At 48.2% G+C, this 14868-nt stretch overlaps 2 protein-coding genes across 6 annotated transcripts in view; one reads left to right on the forward strand and one right to left on the reverse strand.

Moving 5' to 3' along the window:
• The window catches only part of Eag (potassium voltage-gated channel protein ether a go-go), an 89794-nt gene that overhangs the window by 58308 nt on the left and 16618 nt on the right, over window positions 1–14868 (forward strand). For 2 of the 4 annotated variants that reach the window (XM_076813714.1, XM_076813716.1), the window contains exons 5-11: window positions 4768–5036; window positions 6095–6394; window positions 6898–7166; window positions 8322–8587; window positions 8668–8953; window positions 9134–9497; window positions 14279–14394. In XM_076813714.1, coding sequence (XP_076669829.1) covers window positions 4768–5036; window positions 6095–6394; window positions 6898–7166; window positions 8322–8587; window positions 8668–8953; window positions 9134–9497; window positions 14279–14394 — 1870 coding nt within the window. The remainder of the gene's footprint in view (window positions 1–4767; window positions 5037–6094; window positions 6395–6897; window positions 7167–8321; window positions 8588–8667; window positions 8954–9133; window positions 9498–14278; window positions 14395–14868) is intronic. The other 2 variants (XM_076813715.1, XM_076813717.1) reach the window with 1 other exon arrangement.
• Window positions 10449–13001, reverse strand: LOC143369697 (MTOR-associated protein MEAK7). 2 transcript variants are annotated; one of them, XM_076813971.1, is made up of 2 exons: window positions 12728–13001; window positions 10449–12531 (listed from the first exon to the last, which is right to left on the reverse strand). In XM_076813971.1, exon 2 carries the CDS (start codon window positions 12529–12531, stop codon window positions 11203–11205), a length of 1329 nt encoding a protein of 442 aa, XP_076670086.1. In that variant the 5' UTR covers window positions 12728–13001; the 3' UTR covers window positions 10449–11202. The 2 variants fall into 2 exon arrangements, with proteins under 2 accessions (XP_076670086.1, XP_076670087.1); XM_076813972.1 differs by having other exon boundaries at window positions 12673–13001.

Here is a 14868-nt window from a genome sequence, read left to right on the forward strand (position 1 = left end):
ACCTGCGATATCGTTATGAGAGGGGGTGGAGTGTGTAGCTGGACTGGGGGGTGATTATTCGTGCAAAGGGAAACGAAGAATGTGGGGTGAAATTGTCTGAGAATCCGTCTAGTACTCGTACACTCGACTGCTTTAGTTCGATCTTCACAATTGGGGAGTTGAAATGGTAAACGATGTATAATAAGTGCCAGAGGGATGATAAATTATTCTTTCAGTGGAAAGGGGTGTAGATCCCGCGCTGGTAAAGGATGCGAGTGCTGGAATAATTTATTTGAGTCGTGGCAAAGGGAATACTGAATATTCTTGTAGATATGAAAAAATGTTAGGCCTCGTTTCTGAACTATTATTGCTCGAAGAATCGCCCCCTTTTCGGTCCTCCCCGAAATTCCACCGCGCCCTGCGCGTATCGAGAATAATTCACAGACCCTCTATCGAGGTGATGCATATCTTCTCGTAACCCAGTTCTACTTCGGCCTATTTCCAATTCTACTCCTGCCTGTTCCCTGCTTACCCTAATCTCTTCCTCCCTGCGCCACCTGGCTCCTCCTCCTCGTCTCTTTCTACCCGCGCACATTACTCACGGAGCGATCCCAACATCGAGCGTCGATCCCAAGTCCCAGTGAGATCGTCGAGAGCATCGGGAGCAATGCCATTCTCTCTTCCTCTACCGTTTGCCCGACTTCTGTCCAGTATCTAGAGAAGATGTTCGCTGGGCACGTACGCAAGTATCACAGTGTGTGTATTTTGTCCGTGTGTTCGTCTTAATCGAAGCGAGGATATTGCACTCGACGAGCGTCGCGTGGACGTTCGAGCAGAGTAACCACGAGTTTTGTCTGATACTTTAACACAGTTCAGTAAGAAACTACGTATACGTATGTATATACAATTTAGGGTGGCCCTTCTTTATACGGCTTAATTCTTTTTTCGTATTCCTTAGACTTCCCTATAACGGTTCCATTTCATAAAAAGAAAATCCCTGTGAAAGTTGATTGCAACCGAACAACGGGAAAGCCTTAAAGTTAACTCGAAGTTTAGAATTCATCAATGATTTGAATTTAATGAATTTCTCAAAAATGAGAAGCCCTATCGTAATTTTGTTCAAATAGTATTAAAAGAGCAATGAATTTTCTACAATTACGGTATACATCATTTTCTCGTGCTTCCAACCATTTTTTAGATAATGGCGTTTGAATATAGAGAAGTCCGCCCCACAGGTGGCACACGCGTAGTGCGAACCTCTCTGTATTCAAACGCAATTATCTAAAGAATGGTTTGAGGCACTAAAAAATTATATAGACAGTAATTGCAGAAAATTGAATGGTCTTTTAATATTGTTTGAACCAAATTTCGATAGGGCTTACCGTTTTCGAGAAATTCTTTAAATTCTAGAAAGGCCTGGTCAGCACCCTTTCCTGTTGCTCGAATGCAATAAACTTTTACAGGGATTTTTTTTACGAAATGAAAACATACTAGGGGGTGAGAGCAAAGAAATCGAATGTTGAAAAATAAAGGCCACCCTAATATACATGTCCGTAGGCCAACTTCGCCAGCTTGCGTCGAAGGGTGTCCGCGGTCCTTTAGATTGTGCCCGCCCGTTCGGGGTTTGTAATCGAGCCTCGAGTGTTTCCCAGTTAAACCACGAACGATCTGAAATGGGAATGAAAGAAAGACGCGTAAAGGGACGGGGTTTAAAGCGAACCCAGTGGACGCGGGGGGTGCGCAGGGGGCGGGGACGGCGGGGATTATGGGAGCAGAAAGAGGGATGAAATTTATAAAAGTGTTCCTCATCGAAGGACATTTATCATTGGACGTCCTCGTTCCCTGTAAAAACATCCATCGGCGCGCGATCTAATCCCAGGAGACAATAAATTACCGCGGCTCTTTATTCCCTGGCATCTTTGTCCTCTCCGCTGACGCGGATATATACGTTGCGTCTACCCGTCGGGGGGTGGAATGTTTTCCCACGGTATTCAAAACAGCCTCCATAGATGGGAATCGATGCAAACATCCGTGGCATTCACTTTCCCATTATCTTTGTGTAAATTCATGCGGGACCATTTTTGGAAAACGATCCTCCCTCCCAAGAAACACTGTCAAAGTATCTATCCAAGGGCGGATCTGAATATTTGCCGGCCTTTTCGCGAAATATCATCAAATGTTTTAATTTGAAAGAGCCGAGACAATTCCAAAATGAAAAAGAAGTTCTCAAAGTTGTCTCAAGCATCTGTGTTCAAACCTTTTCCAATTTCTTTCGCTCGAAATTCGCAGCCCTCCAAAATTTGCCGCGACACAAAATTAATCACCTCCGAAATTTGCTGATCCCCAAAATTTGCCGCTGTCCAAAATTGATCGCTCTCCAAAATTTGCCGTCCACGCAGCAGCCTACTTAGCCTGCACCCAAATCCGCCCCTATATCCATCGCTGACTTTTTTCTCCCTGAAACATACTAACCACAAAAATCTAAGAGACTATTTAGTTATTTTCGCCCAATCTGAATATCAAGCAGCGAAATAATCCTAAAATTTGATACATCTGTATTTCCATTCCTATTGCAACTTGAGGCATCCAAATTTCACCCGCAAATTCATCAACCTTAAATACCCAAAACGGCCTGCTGTTAAACCTCCAACCAAAGAAGGTACAAAATACAAACTCCCCTGGAGAAACAGCTGTACAGTATAAGATTACAAACCCCCGTGTCCGAGACGGCGCGATTAACCCTGACCACCCTCAATTAGCCCCGATCAGTATCGCCAGATAAGTCCGAGTAGCCCTTGAGCGAAGGACGACAAGCCGGGCGAGGGTGACGAGACGCGTCGTGTCGAGAATCGTTTCGAGTCCGTCCGTCGGATGACTGGGCGTTGTTTCTTCTCACCCTCGGCGGTTCGTTGCTCCTGCCCACGCTTGCCCCCGACGCTGGTAGGTTCGTGGCCTAACCGAGTGGCTCGGCGACGCTTAATTAAACGACCTTGTCGAGCACGGACCAAGCAACGGGGAGAAAAACCTGTGTCGAACGACCGTCGACGATGTTTCGTGGGTGAGAACGTCGGAGCGGGGGTGTCGAGGACTTTTCGGTGGCCGCGCCATGGGAGACATTTTGCGTTAACAAGGTCCCGCAATTGAGAGGCAGAGCGAACGGTAGCCAGCGTCGGCCTCAGCTGCCCCGCGGCTCAAGTTTTACTCGCCGCTGAGATCGATATAACTTGTAGGCGTGGAATTGGATCGGTTCGGCGGTAATTCCTCGGCAAATTGCTCGCGAGCTCCTCGGGTCTCGTTTTTGCGAGCAGCTAACGCCTCGCAAAAGTCCTCGACAGCCCACGCCCATTGGAAAACTCAACCACCAGGGCACCATATTCGTGTACACTCTCACTGTGGATACTCTACACACTTTTTAATTCATTAGCGTATTTATCCCCGAAACCTGCCAGGACCACTGTGGAGCGAACGAAACCAGCATCTCTGAAACAGCATCCATGATACCTAGCGTTGCGATGAACGACTAATACCCCCCATAGCCGACTCCTCCCCCTTTCACCGTGCCACCTAGAAACTGTGGAAACCGACTTCACCTCACGATAGAACGAGCACGAGCCATTAGCAAATAGTTCCCCCCTGGATCTTCTCTCTGCATCCACTTGGCCCCCTACTCAACTCGCTCCCAGCACTGAAATATCCAGCTAGTCGCATCCTAGATTAAGCACAGCTCGATACTTTATCAGACAGAGGATGATCCCACCTCTGAACACTCAAGGCGATCGATGAAAATCGTCGCCCTGCTCTCTGCACATCGACACACACACATATATACACACTGCTCATTTGCATGGTGGCATGAGTTCGCCGGTGGGAAAGGTTCCTTCGAGGGCCTCGACTTGGTACCGCGTCCAGCTTCTATCCAGCTAGCCCTCTACTAGCCGCTGTGTGCCTGCCACGCTGTGTTTGCTTTGTGTTACTTGATGGCCTGAGAGCAACAGCTTTTCTGTAGCATGATAGCGAGAAGAATAGCACTCTGAGTGGCGCGAAGTTCTGGGGCATCATCGAGCGAGTGGGAAAATGACCACTTGTCCAGGCGATTTTTCCATCGGTGTCTGGTTCTGTGTTTTATTAACAAAAGAAGATGAAAACTTGACGAAGACTTTGAGTAGCTACCATTTTTCGAAAAATAAATTCTTTCAAAATCGACGCTGACGAGTAATAAATGATAGTCTTAAACAATATTCGTGAAAAAGTTTATTCAAATCGGTCGAGTAATCTCTGAGATATTTTTGATACCGCAGATACTGTAACTATGAAGAGACCTTGGGAGAAGCTAGCACCATTTCTCAAGATGTCAAATTTCTTTTTGAAGAGGATCCAGCTTAATTTATACGCAACAAGGTGTACATCTTGATTTTTAAATATGACGTTTCTTTATATGAAACAAAAAATTATAAAGGTGGCCCTATGTTCCGACCTGGCAAGGGTATGTGATCCCTTAACTTCGCGTACGCTCGGGCGGTACTCCCGGGTGCTTTTTGGAGAACATCGACGCGACGACGCCACTCAGAGTGATAGCACGCCCAGCGGGAAGAGTCGCCCTCTGTTGCAGGAGAGTATCTCGACGGCGAATCTTTCTGCAGGGAGATCGGCCCAAGACCCCAGCCGTTAGGGCCGGGAACGGCTGAATTAGGTTGACGGCCGGTGATAGCTAGGTCGATAGATTAGAATCGATCCAAGCCCATTGTTCCGCGGTGAATGACAGCCGATCGTTTCGCTTGATGCACACAGAAACACCACTATGGCTGCTTCTCCAAATAGCGCCGATAAAGAACGAACGGGACCTGGTGGTCCTGTTCCTCCTCACCTTCCGGGACATCACTGCCCTGAAGCAGCCGATCGAGGCGGACGACACCAAGGGTGGCCTCTCCAAGTTCGCCAAGCTCGCCAGATCGGTCACCAGGTCCAGATCCGTTCTCGTCTCGCAGTTCAGCTCCCATCTGCCCGCCCTCAAGGATTCCGTGGTGCCCACCACCGGCAAACAGTCCCACTTAGCTCACGTAAGTTCGACAGGTTGTCGCTTTCAGGTGTAGCCAACGCGTTTTCTGTTCCTTCACACTGCTTCGAACGTGGATAACGGCAGTGTGCGATTCGAAGTCTGTGAATCCGAAATAGTAATCGCAAGTGGAGGCCATTGATAATCCCTAGGTAACGTGTTTCTGATTTCGACTTGAAACCAGGGGATTGGAGCAGGCCAATTTTTTATTTGCTCCGCTTCTGCTCCGCCCCGACATCAAAGTACTCGCTCCTGCTCCGCTCCAGCTGCTTTTTTAAAATAAAAATTCTTTTAATACTTTCAAATAGTGATCTGTCATTTGCAACAAATCCCATCTTTCTAGCTTTTCATTTTCACGTAGAAAAAATTCATAAATAATGCTTAATTTTCGGGGAAGAAACGTACTATGTCTCCTTAACACCGGGCTGCACCGCCCTACGATATAATATTGTTTCAATAATGAAAAATTGAGAATTGGTATTTATTAAAAACATTTCACTCGACTGCTCTTATAAAATGAAAGAAAATTCAAATAATAAAAAATGGAGCAGTGGAGCAGCACAAATTTTCCATCCTCCGGTTCCGCTCCTGCTCCGGGCAAAACCCCGTTGCTCCACTGCTCCGCGCTACAGCTCCGAGCTCCGCTCCAACGCTCTGGTTGAAACCCTAAAGGCCTCGTTCACATTTGATAAGCTTTTATTCCGAAGCAAGTAAAGTTGAATGTGAACCGAACTGCCACGGGACTGAAACGTGTACGTTGAGGTTTAACGGGTGTTCTCGTCGAGGACAGGCTGGTTGCTCTAAATCTGGGGCTGTGCGTGGCAGATAAATTCGTTTCGCGTGAATTCCAGCGGGATGTAGGCCCCGTCGAATTTGTTCGCGAGATATTTGGCACGTTTAGCTGAAACTAGCGTGGGATTTGCGTTTGTGCATTCCAGAGATTGCTGGATTATCAGCGATGTTGGTATTCGTTGGGCGGTTGGTAGATTTAAAGGAAGGCAGCCAGTGGCTTCGATGGGAGTAATCGGGGTTGTAAATGTTCGTGATCGATGTCCTGTTCAGATGATGTCCTTAAGCGGCGACGTGATGCCGCAGTACAGGCAAGAGGCGCCAAAGACACCGCCGCACATTTTGTTACATTACTGCGCGTTCAAGGCAATCTGGGATTGGATCATTTTGTGTTTGACCTTTTACACGGCCATCATGGTGCCCTACAACGTCGCCTTCAAGAACAAGACCAGCGAGGACGTCTCCCTGCTGGTCGTCGACAGCATCGTCGACGTCATATTCTTCATCGACATTGTCCTCAACTTTCACACGACCTTCGTCGGGCCTGGCGGTGAAGTGGTGTCCGACCCGAAGGTAAAGAACCAGCAACAAATTATCAGGCAGGTGTCGAATGAAACTGTTAAACTTTTCAATTCATTACGAAACACCTGTGATTCTACGACTATTATCTAAACCGTTACAAAATGCAGTGTATTAACTGAAACTTTTATTCCATACATTTCTCTGTAAATGAGAAACTTTTATTTTCTTGGAAGTAGAAAAAAGTTCTAGCTAAACAGGAACGTTTCTTCTGCTCTGGAAAAGTTAAAGTCGTGACAAGCAGATTTCCTGAGAAATTCCAGCTCGTTTCTCTTCGTGATTTCTGGGAAATCGCGTTTAAACTTAGGAATCGTTATCCTTCAGTTTTTGGAATTTCCGGGCCCGGTTGCGTATGAAATACGTAGAAAAGGTGTAGCTAGCGGAATATGCAAATATTCTAAAAATCAGTTTGGGAAAATTTTGAGGGTAATCTACCTCTTTAAGTGAGATGTCATCCAAGCAGACAGCCGAGCAGATGAGTTGACCTCTGATTGCAGGTGATCAGGATGAACTACCTAAAGTCCTGGTTCATCATCGACCTCCTCAGCTGCCTCCCCTACGACGTGTTCAACGCGTTCGACCACGACGAGGACGGCATAGGGAGCCTGTTCTCCGCCCTGAAGGTGGTCCGTCTGCTTCGCCTGGGCCGCGTGGTTCGCAAGCTAGACCGGTATCTGGAGTATGGAGCCGCGATGCTCATTCTTCTCCTCTGTTTCTACATGTTGGTTGCTCACTGGCTGGCCTGTGTCTGGTACGTCACTTTAAGGTGATTTTACCCTGCCCACACACAGAGAAAAGGTAACACAGCTGCGGCAGGATTGACGGCTACCCTCGACGTCATCACATCTACCAACGTAACGTCGCGTCCGACCGCGCACAGATCCGCACACAGACACGTACACATGGGAACACACGGTGCCGCATGAGCAGCTCTCCACCCTCCTTCTCATCGGGGATGAAAGATTCTCGGACCTCCCTTTTTATTTAATCGATACACCGGGTCAAACACACCCGTGCCCATTGAAACTAATCCAAAGGCGTGCCGCGGATCGAATGAAGTTTAAAAATGCGCTCCGACGATCCCCGATACGAACGAGCCTGCTACAGCCTTTAGACAGCTTCCGGTTACCTAGCGAACGCAGCACGATGGCCGATAAATAATCTAGAGAGAAGCCGCGAGTCCCCTAGCGCCCGGGGAGACGTTGCACCCGCGGGCTCGCCTCGTCCTTTCACCGAGCTTCTTAATTATTTTCGCTTCTTCCACGCGGCGCGGCAGGAATGAAGCACCCGCTTGAAATTAACGCTAGCTCTGAGAGGGACAAAAAGTTCCCCCGAGAGCGAGAAGAAGATGAATCCCCCGACTGAACACGCTCAAGCCCCCACTCGTCCCGTCCCGGCAGCGGGCGTTCATTCGTCGAACGCTCGGTGGAACGTAATAACGCGGACCCCGTGCCTTTTCCCTCGAACGCTATTATTTTAACTTGGCAAACCTCCTCGTCCTCAAAGGAGCCATGCTTCGAGTGTTTGACTGCGATCCCTTTCCCGACCGGCCACCGGCCGGAGAGCCTTACCTCGGGGGATCCAAGGAGTGGTCTGCTAGAGGAACGGAAAAGAAGGGCTAGCCTGTTAACTGGGGGAGGACGAGTCCACTCGTCGCTTCAAAGTATCTTCGCGTTAGTAGACCGCCGTGGACGTGACAGGTAATTGGCGAAAGCACCCAGTTAACAGATAGCCCCGAAGGGGATAGCAGTCATGAAGAGAGAGAGAGAGCGGTGGGGACGCTTAACAATTAGCGATTAGCGAGCAGAGAAAGCATGCCAGGTGCTTTTCCTTCACCGCGATCGCCCTTCATCCTCCGAATCTCGTGGCTGTGCGTGCCCCATTCGTTCTACGCGAGTAAGAGGTTGTCGTTGCGTTGAAGGTACTCGATAGGAAGGTCGGACGCCGACAACGGGGTCCAGTACTCCTGGCTGTGGAAGCTGGCGAACGTCACCCAGTCGCCGTACAGTTACCTGTGGACCAACACCAGCACCGCGCCCGAGCTGATCGCGGGCCCGTCGAGGAGGACCATGTACGTCACCGCGCTGTACTTCACCATGACCTGCATGACCTCCGTCGGCTTCGGCAACGTCGCCGCTGAGACTGATAACGAGAAGATCTTCACCATCTGCATGATGATCATCGCCGGTAGGATGCGCTTAGACGCCTAGCATTACGCTCCACGCGTGATGGGACGTAATCAAGGATTCGATCCTGTGCCTATACAGCTCTACTGTACGCCACGATCTTCGGCCACGTCACCACCATCATCCAGCAAATGACCTCAGCCACCGCCAAGTACCACGACATGCTGAACAACGTCAGGGAGTTCATGAAGCTGCACGAGGTGCCGAAAGCGCTCAGCGAGAGGGTCATGGACTACGTCGTTAGCACCTGGGCGATGACCAAAGGCCTGGACACCGACAAAGTGCTCAACTACTGCCCCAAGGACATGAAGGCCGACATCTGCGTTCATCTGAACAGGAAGGTCTTCAACGAACACCCAGCGTTCAGGCAAGAAGCTTTCCATTCCAGAACACAGTGTTCAAACTGTAGCCCCTAAATTTCAAAGGTCTCCTCTCGCATCAGTACCCATAACGTAAATGCTCAGACTCCCCAAAATGAAAGCTAGCTTATTAGAGCTGTTTCGCAAGAGGAAGCTTCTCCCGAGGTAAATTCCATTTGGTTCCCCAGGTTGGCCTCGGACGGTTGCCTGCGCGCGTTGGCGATGCACTTCACAATGTCGCACAGCGCTCCCGGCGATTTGCTGTATCACACGGGCGAGTCGATAGACTCCCTGTGCTTCATCGTGACCGGTAGCCTGGAGGTGATCCAGGACGACGAGGTGGTGGCGATCCTGGGCAAGGGCGACGTGTTCGGGGACAGCTTCTGGACGAACCCGTCCGTGGGGCAAAGCGCGGCCAACGTTCGAGCCCTGACCTACTGCGACCTTCACACCATCAAGAGGGACAGGTTGCTGGAGGTTCTGGACTTTTACCAGGCCTTCGCCAACTCGTTCGCCAGGAACCTCATCCTAACGTACAACCTGAGCCATCGGGTGAGTGACTATCCTCCAAACGCTCGCTCTGTGTCTATTCTGTGTACCATAGTCGATGTCTTCTGGTTCTTTGTGTCGTCCGTTTGTCGCCGTGGAGATACCTACCTGTTTCGTGTAGATGAGTTTCATAGCGGTTACAGTATATAACACTGATTAGACAGTGCGTAAGATATAGTTGGCGCAAAATCGAATGGCGATTCAGGACCACTGAAGCCTGCCTCCCTTCCCCAGAAACCGGCCCCGCGCTTTAAGGGGTTTTACGTTTATATACCTAGTCAGGAGACCAAAAGGAAGCAATTTTTTTTTAAAAAGCGGAAGCATATATTTTGACAGAACTTTTTGCACTTAAAAGAGCAATATTTAAAGAACATTTACTAATTTTTTTGTAGAAAAATATTCACGTTTATAATGAAAATACAACGACATCCAAGAAGCCTTTTTAAAAACGGTGAACAAGATATCTAAAAAATTACTGTACCGATCTTTCTGAAATATTCTGGGCTTATTTTTTATATAACAATCTACTGTAAGTGCAACGAGTTCTGTAAAAATATGATTCCGCTTTTACAAAAAAAAATCGTAAACATTCGTCTCTTTTCGGCCGCCTGACCCCTTAAAAGGCCCCGCGGTCCACGAAAAGCTCGTCGTAAATTTTGCGGGGTCCTATACGGATATTTATTATTACAAAATTTCCTTAAAAGGCCCCGCGGCCCACAAAAAAACTCGTCGTAAATTTTTATATAAAAGATTGCGTTTTTTTGGTCCCGCACAATTTTGGAATCCGGCCCCACAAAAGTTCACGCCGACGTGTCGCTCACTATGGAATAAAGGTGGATACTTTATGCGGAGTGGTTTGTGATGACCTTGAGTGATCCAATTAGTTCTGTTCCTATTGTAGTACGGTACCTAGTGTCTGTTAATGAGATGGGTGAGAAACAGAGGGACGCTGGCTAAGGTTTCAGTTGTTTATTGAACTATCAACGCATCGAATAACAGTGCAGCGTTCCTTTCTCTTTGGTTTCTGTTGTTAGGACGAACAGAGTCGCGAGCGCGACGGTTCATACGCGCGTCACACACACACAGTCTTATATAACAATAGTAGTTCATACTGTTGTACAACGTTTGTCGATAGAGTTCCCCATCAGCGTTATCGGGCGACGCCGATTAAAAATGATTGATGACTCACCAGGCACTAGATAATAGGCATTCAAAAGACACAGCAGCTCGCATGGATACTCCCTTTATTCATCTTTTACGTATCACGAAAATGGTGTTCGTAGCGTACGAGACATAAGAAAATTGTATAATATCAGACGATCGCGGGAATGAGTCTAGCACGAGAGAGATCAGGCCGTTGCAGGGACGCGGAACGTCTTTTTTCCTTTTTCATTCTTAAAGTTTAAACAATAGCGAGTAGAAACGAACGTGTACAAGCTTAGAAAACGTGGCCGCACGTGCGCGCGCAGGGATAGACTTTCGTGTTGGCCGATGATCGTTCATAGAACTCGTTTCGATAGTTACTGACCATTTCAGCGCGAGCCATGAAATAACGATAGCGATAGTTATTATTTTTCCTTCACTGAGTTACAGATGTCGTTTTACAATGCTCCTTTGTTCTAAAAAGCCGTTACATTTTAAGCTGCCCGACAGAGACTAGTATGAACCCTGGTACCAGTAAATCTCACGCGTACCTTTAATATCACAATTATTCTTTCTCCTCCCTGATTCCGTCGCTGTGCATCTTGTACCCGGACATCTCCAACATAATTTTAGAGGTAGGGTCCTGGTCCAGAATCGACTTCGCTTCTGGCGCATCCTCCGGGTCTGGCAGAGGGCCCACGCCCCACACCTCGCAGTGTTTGATCTTAAAGTTCTCCTTGCCACTGAGCTGCACATAGTTCTGGAACGTCGTACATGATATGCTCGATTTGCCGGCTCCGTATTCGCAGTCCAGCCACAGTCCAGGATAGTTGAGCTGCCCTCCCATGAGCAAGCCGTTAGGCATAGTCTGTTGATGAAGGTTCAAGTACTGATAGTGGCTGTTGTAGCCTGTCGCGGAGAACGTCAGTATCTCTGGATCCAGCTTGAACAGGAACGAAGTTTGATTTCCTATGAAGTTCGGCCCAATTGCCCAGCTGTCCGAAGCGAACCCGCCGAACACGTGGTCGTCCGTGTCCTGAAGTATCATGATAGTAGATCCTTGCATCGTAATTCTCCCTAGCATAGTGGAGAAGGACTCCCCGTGCACTTGGCTCGAAAACAAGAATCTCCATTCGTTGCGAAGCTCGTGAGGCAAGCTCAGATTCAAGAACAGAACGTCGCCCAGTCCCAGGATACTTGGGAAGTGTGGTATGTTCTCCAGTCCCCTGCAGACGGGCAGGAGGTTCAAGTCGTTTATTCTACTGCTCGTGTTCTTGTCCCCTTTCTTCTGGGAGACCAAAAAAAGGCACTGGAAGACGTGCGATTGGATCGTTTTGAACGTAGCAGACGCGGCGAACCAGTTCTCTATCTGATTGGTATTCAACGAGTCACCGTATTTCACAATATCTTCGCACAAGCTTCTGGAGCGCATCCCTATGCGTCTGGTGTTGACGGTGCAGCCGATGCTGCTCCAGGTCGAGTAGTGCGAGTTGCCAGAGTTCTTCTGCAGCCTCAAGTATGAATTTATCGTGGCTTGAACATATTGGAGGAACGTCGCGGTGGGTATCTCGTGCCTCTGTCCGTCTTCGGAGAAACCGTCGAAAATCAGGCTTGTTCTCTCTTCGGGACTGCCACGCACAGAGAACACGTACAGCCTCCCGAAGTTCTCTCCGTTCACGGCGGAGACCCTTTTCCCAGGTTCGTGGCACAGGAACCTTACTACAAATTGCAGTAGCACGTCGTCCAAATGAGTCGACCAGTGCTTAAAAATATCCTCGCGTTTTATGGAGCCCGAGCTTCTGGACATGGACTTGAACAGGTTCTCCACCAAGGTCAGCTCGTCCGCGGACAGAATATTCGCGGATGAAGCGGAACGGCTCGAAATATGACCCATCTGAAACAAGTTCGTCGTCGTGTAACAGAAATTGTTTACTTTGCGGCTCGTCCGACTAGCGAACAACCAATCTACTTGCGCCAAACGTTTCCCTCTGAAATCGAAATAAATCTTCCGACTTCTCACCGCAATTCTATTCACCCTCAATCGCAACTGTGTAATAACTGAATAATTGAAGAGACAGGTGTCACCAAACCTTTCGAACGCGAGGAGTTGCGTCCCCAACAATCCATACACTTATTTCAGCTGTCCGGCTTAAGTGACTTCAGCGAAGAACGAACCACGGCGTGATAGCACGCGCGAGGCCGCGTACTTTCCCTCAAAATCCGCCACGACGCATCCGAGACGAAGTTCTGCGACGGGACGGTCCGAGACCTTTCCCGATCCGACGCGATAAATAAAATATTTTTAGGTTAGTCGGGGTACGAGGCAGTCTGCTACGTGCGCGCCTATCGACTGCAACCCAGGCGCACGCGCCACTCCTAAGCACGAGTGTACACCACCTAACGCGGTCTTTGCATCGAGGGAAAAACGAAACAATAGAGAAAGCGCCGTTTTCCCGGCGTTCAACTGCCGAAAAAGATTTTTATCGACGCTCCTACTGTACTCGCCGCTGCACAGTATTCTCGGCAAACAATGCCCGAGTGCATTAAATCGCCGAGATACATCTCGTTCACAATACTATTAATGAAAAGGGAATCTCGTAGCAGAGAAAGTTGTTGAGATTCGTATTTCGAGGTAACAGTACTGAATATCATTCCGGTGGTATCGCGCAAGGGTCTTTAACGCGGCCAGTAGCCACTCTCGACGGATAGAGCAGGGTTGCCAACTGTACTGTAATACATAGTATTGTCCTATATTTCTGTCTAGTGTATTATGTACTGCTAGCAAAAGATACAGTTGGTAAAACTACTATATTTCCAATATATCGATGAAATTCTACAATGTCTACTTATTCTTCTTCTCTATGGCAACGTCAACACTTTAATTTGCGAATTTAAAAACTTCTGTACGCGACTTAAAAAAAAAGTGTTCATGATCTGTATGTCAAAATTTGTATTAAATAATTTCATACTTTCTCTGCGTTCTCGTCACTTCAGCTTCTACAGAGATGATATTTTTTTTGCAATGCATATGAAGTGACGGCAAGGTTAGGCATTATTCGAATAAATTTTAATTAATAGTTTATAGTAAAGTGCTATATTTTGCTGGAAAAAAAGCTAGCAAGACTAGGATAGACCGACTCATTTCGGGATCGGCCGTTGAGGAACCCTTGCCATCGCGTTCGTAATTCTCACTTCACTTTGCATTTCATTCCAGCCGATAAATTATTCTCATTTCCTTCCGATATAGGCGGAGGCTGGCGTATCGGACCTGGCTTCGCGATACATTTCACGATTACGTATAATATGGACAATGTACGTAATGATTATCAATGGTTAATAACCAACCCGAATAATCCCCGGCCACGCGGGGGATGGGGAAGCCGATAAAGGGCCCACTGTGCAGCAGGCTTTAATAACAGCGGAGAGAAAACTCGAGCGCCTATATGATTAATCCCAGCTCCGTAAATAAACCGTGCTCGCTTGTTTACAAATCTCGCCGCGCCAGTCGCGATTTAAATGCGTGCCACAACAAGCGATTAATCAGGAATTGATTAAACGAACGGTATCGTTGATTAATGCTCGCGACGAGCGTGTGAGAGCATGGGGCCACGGATGTAATCGGACTGACCCATTTTGTGCAGCTCATATTCCGGAAGGTGGCGGACGTCCGTCGAGAAAAAGAGCTGGCGGAGAGGAGGAAGAACGAGCCTCAGCTGGATCAAGCGCAAGATCACCTGGTGCGCAAAATTTTCTCGAGGTAGGGACAGATTTGTTGCCATCCATTTCGAATGGATACCATCGAGAATCCATTCCGTCCACCAACCGCCTATTCTCTCAATGGTCCTTCATCTGTCCGCGCTGGGATCAAATCGCGCGCGATTCTTTCGCCGAGTGGGCTCGTATACGGGAGAAATCGCTGCTAAATTTATCTTCGGCTCGGAGCTTCTATAAAACCTGCGACCAACGAAGCGTCGCTTCAACGGGAGCGCCATACGTCTGACCCATGTCACCCGCAACTACTCGCGATGATATAGAAATACGTACGAGTCTCGCGAAAGATTCCAGAGCATCGGCGGTCAAGTTACGGTCAGAGTTGGGCATTATTCGGATAATTCTTCATAAGAGAAATTTTTTTAGCAAAAATCTACTGGAATAATGCCAAGCTTTGGTTGCAATCGCCGGCGCCGTGAAGCTCGGCATTCGCAACGGGGCACGGGTCAGCCGTTCGGTC

The sequence above is a fragment of the Andrena cerasifolii genome, chromosome 6 (assembly GCF_050908995.1).
Source record: "Andrena cerasifolii isolate SP2316 chromosome 6, iyAndCera1_principal, whole genome shotgun sequence".
NCBI classification, from domain to species: Eukaryota; Metazoa; Arthropoda; class Insecta; order Hymenoptera; family Andrenidae; genus Andrena; species Andrena cerasifolii.

Excerpts from the sequence above, each read along its gene's own strand:
- LOC143369697 (XM_076813971.1), bottom strand. The coding sequence starts at position 12,531 with ATGGGTCATATTTCGAGCCGTTCCGCTTCATCCGCGAATATTCTGTCC.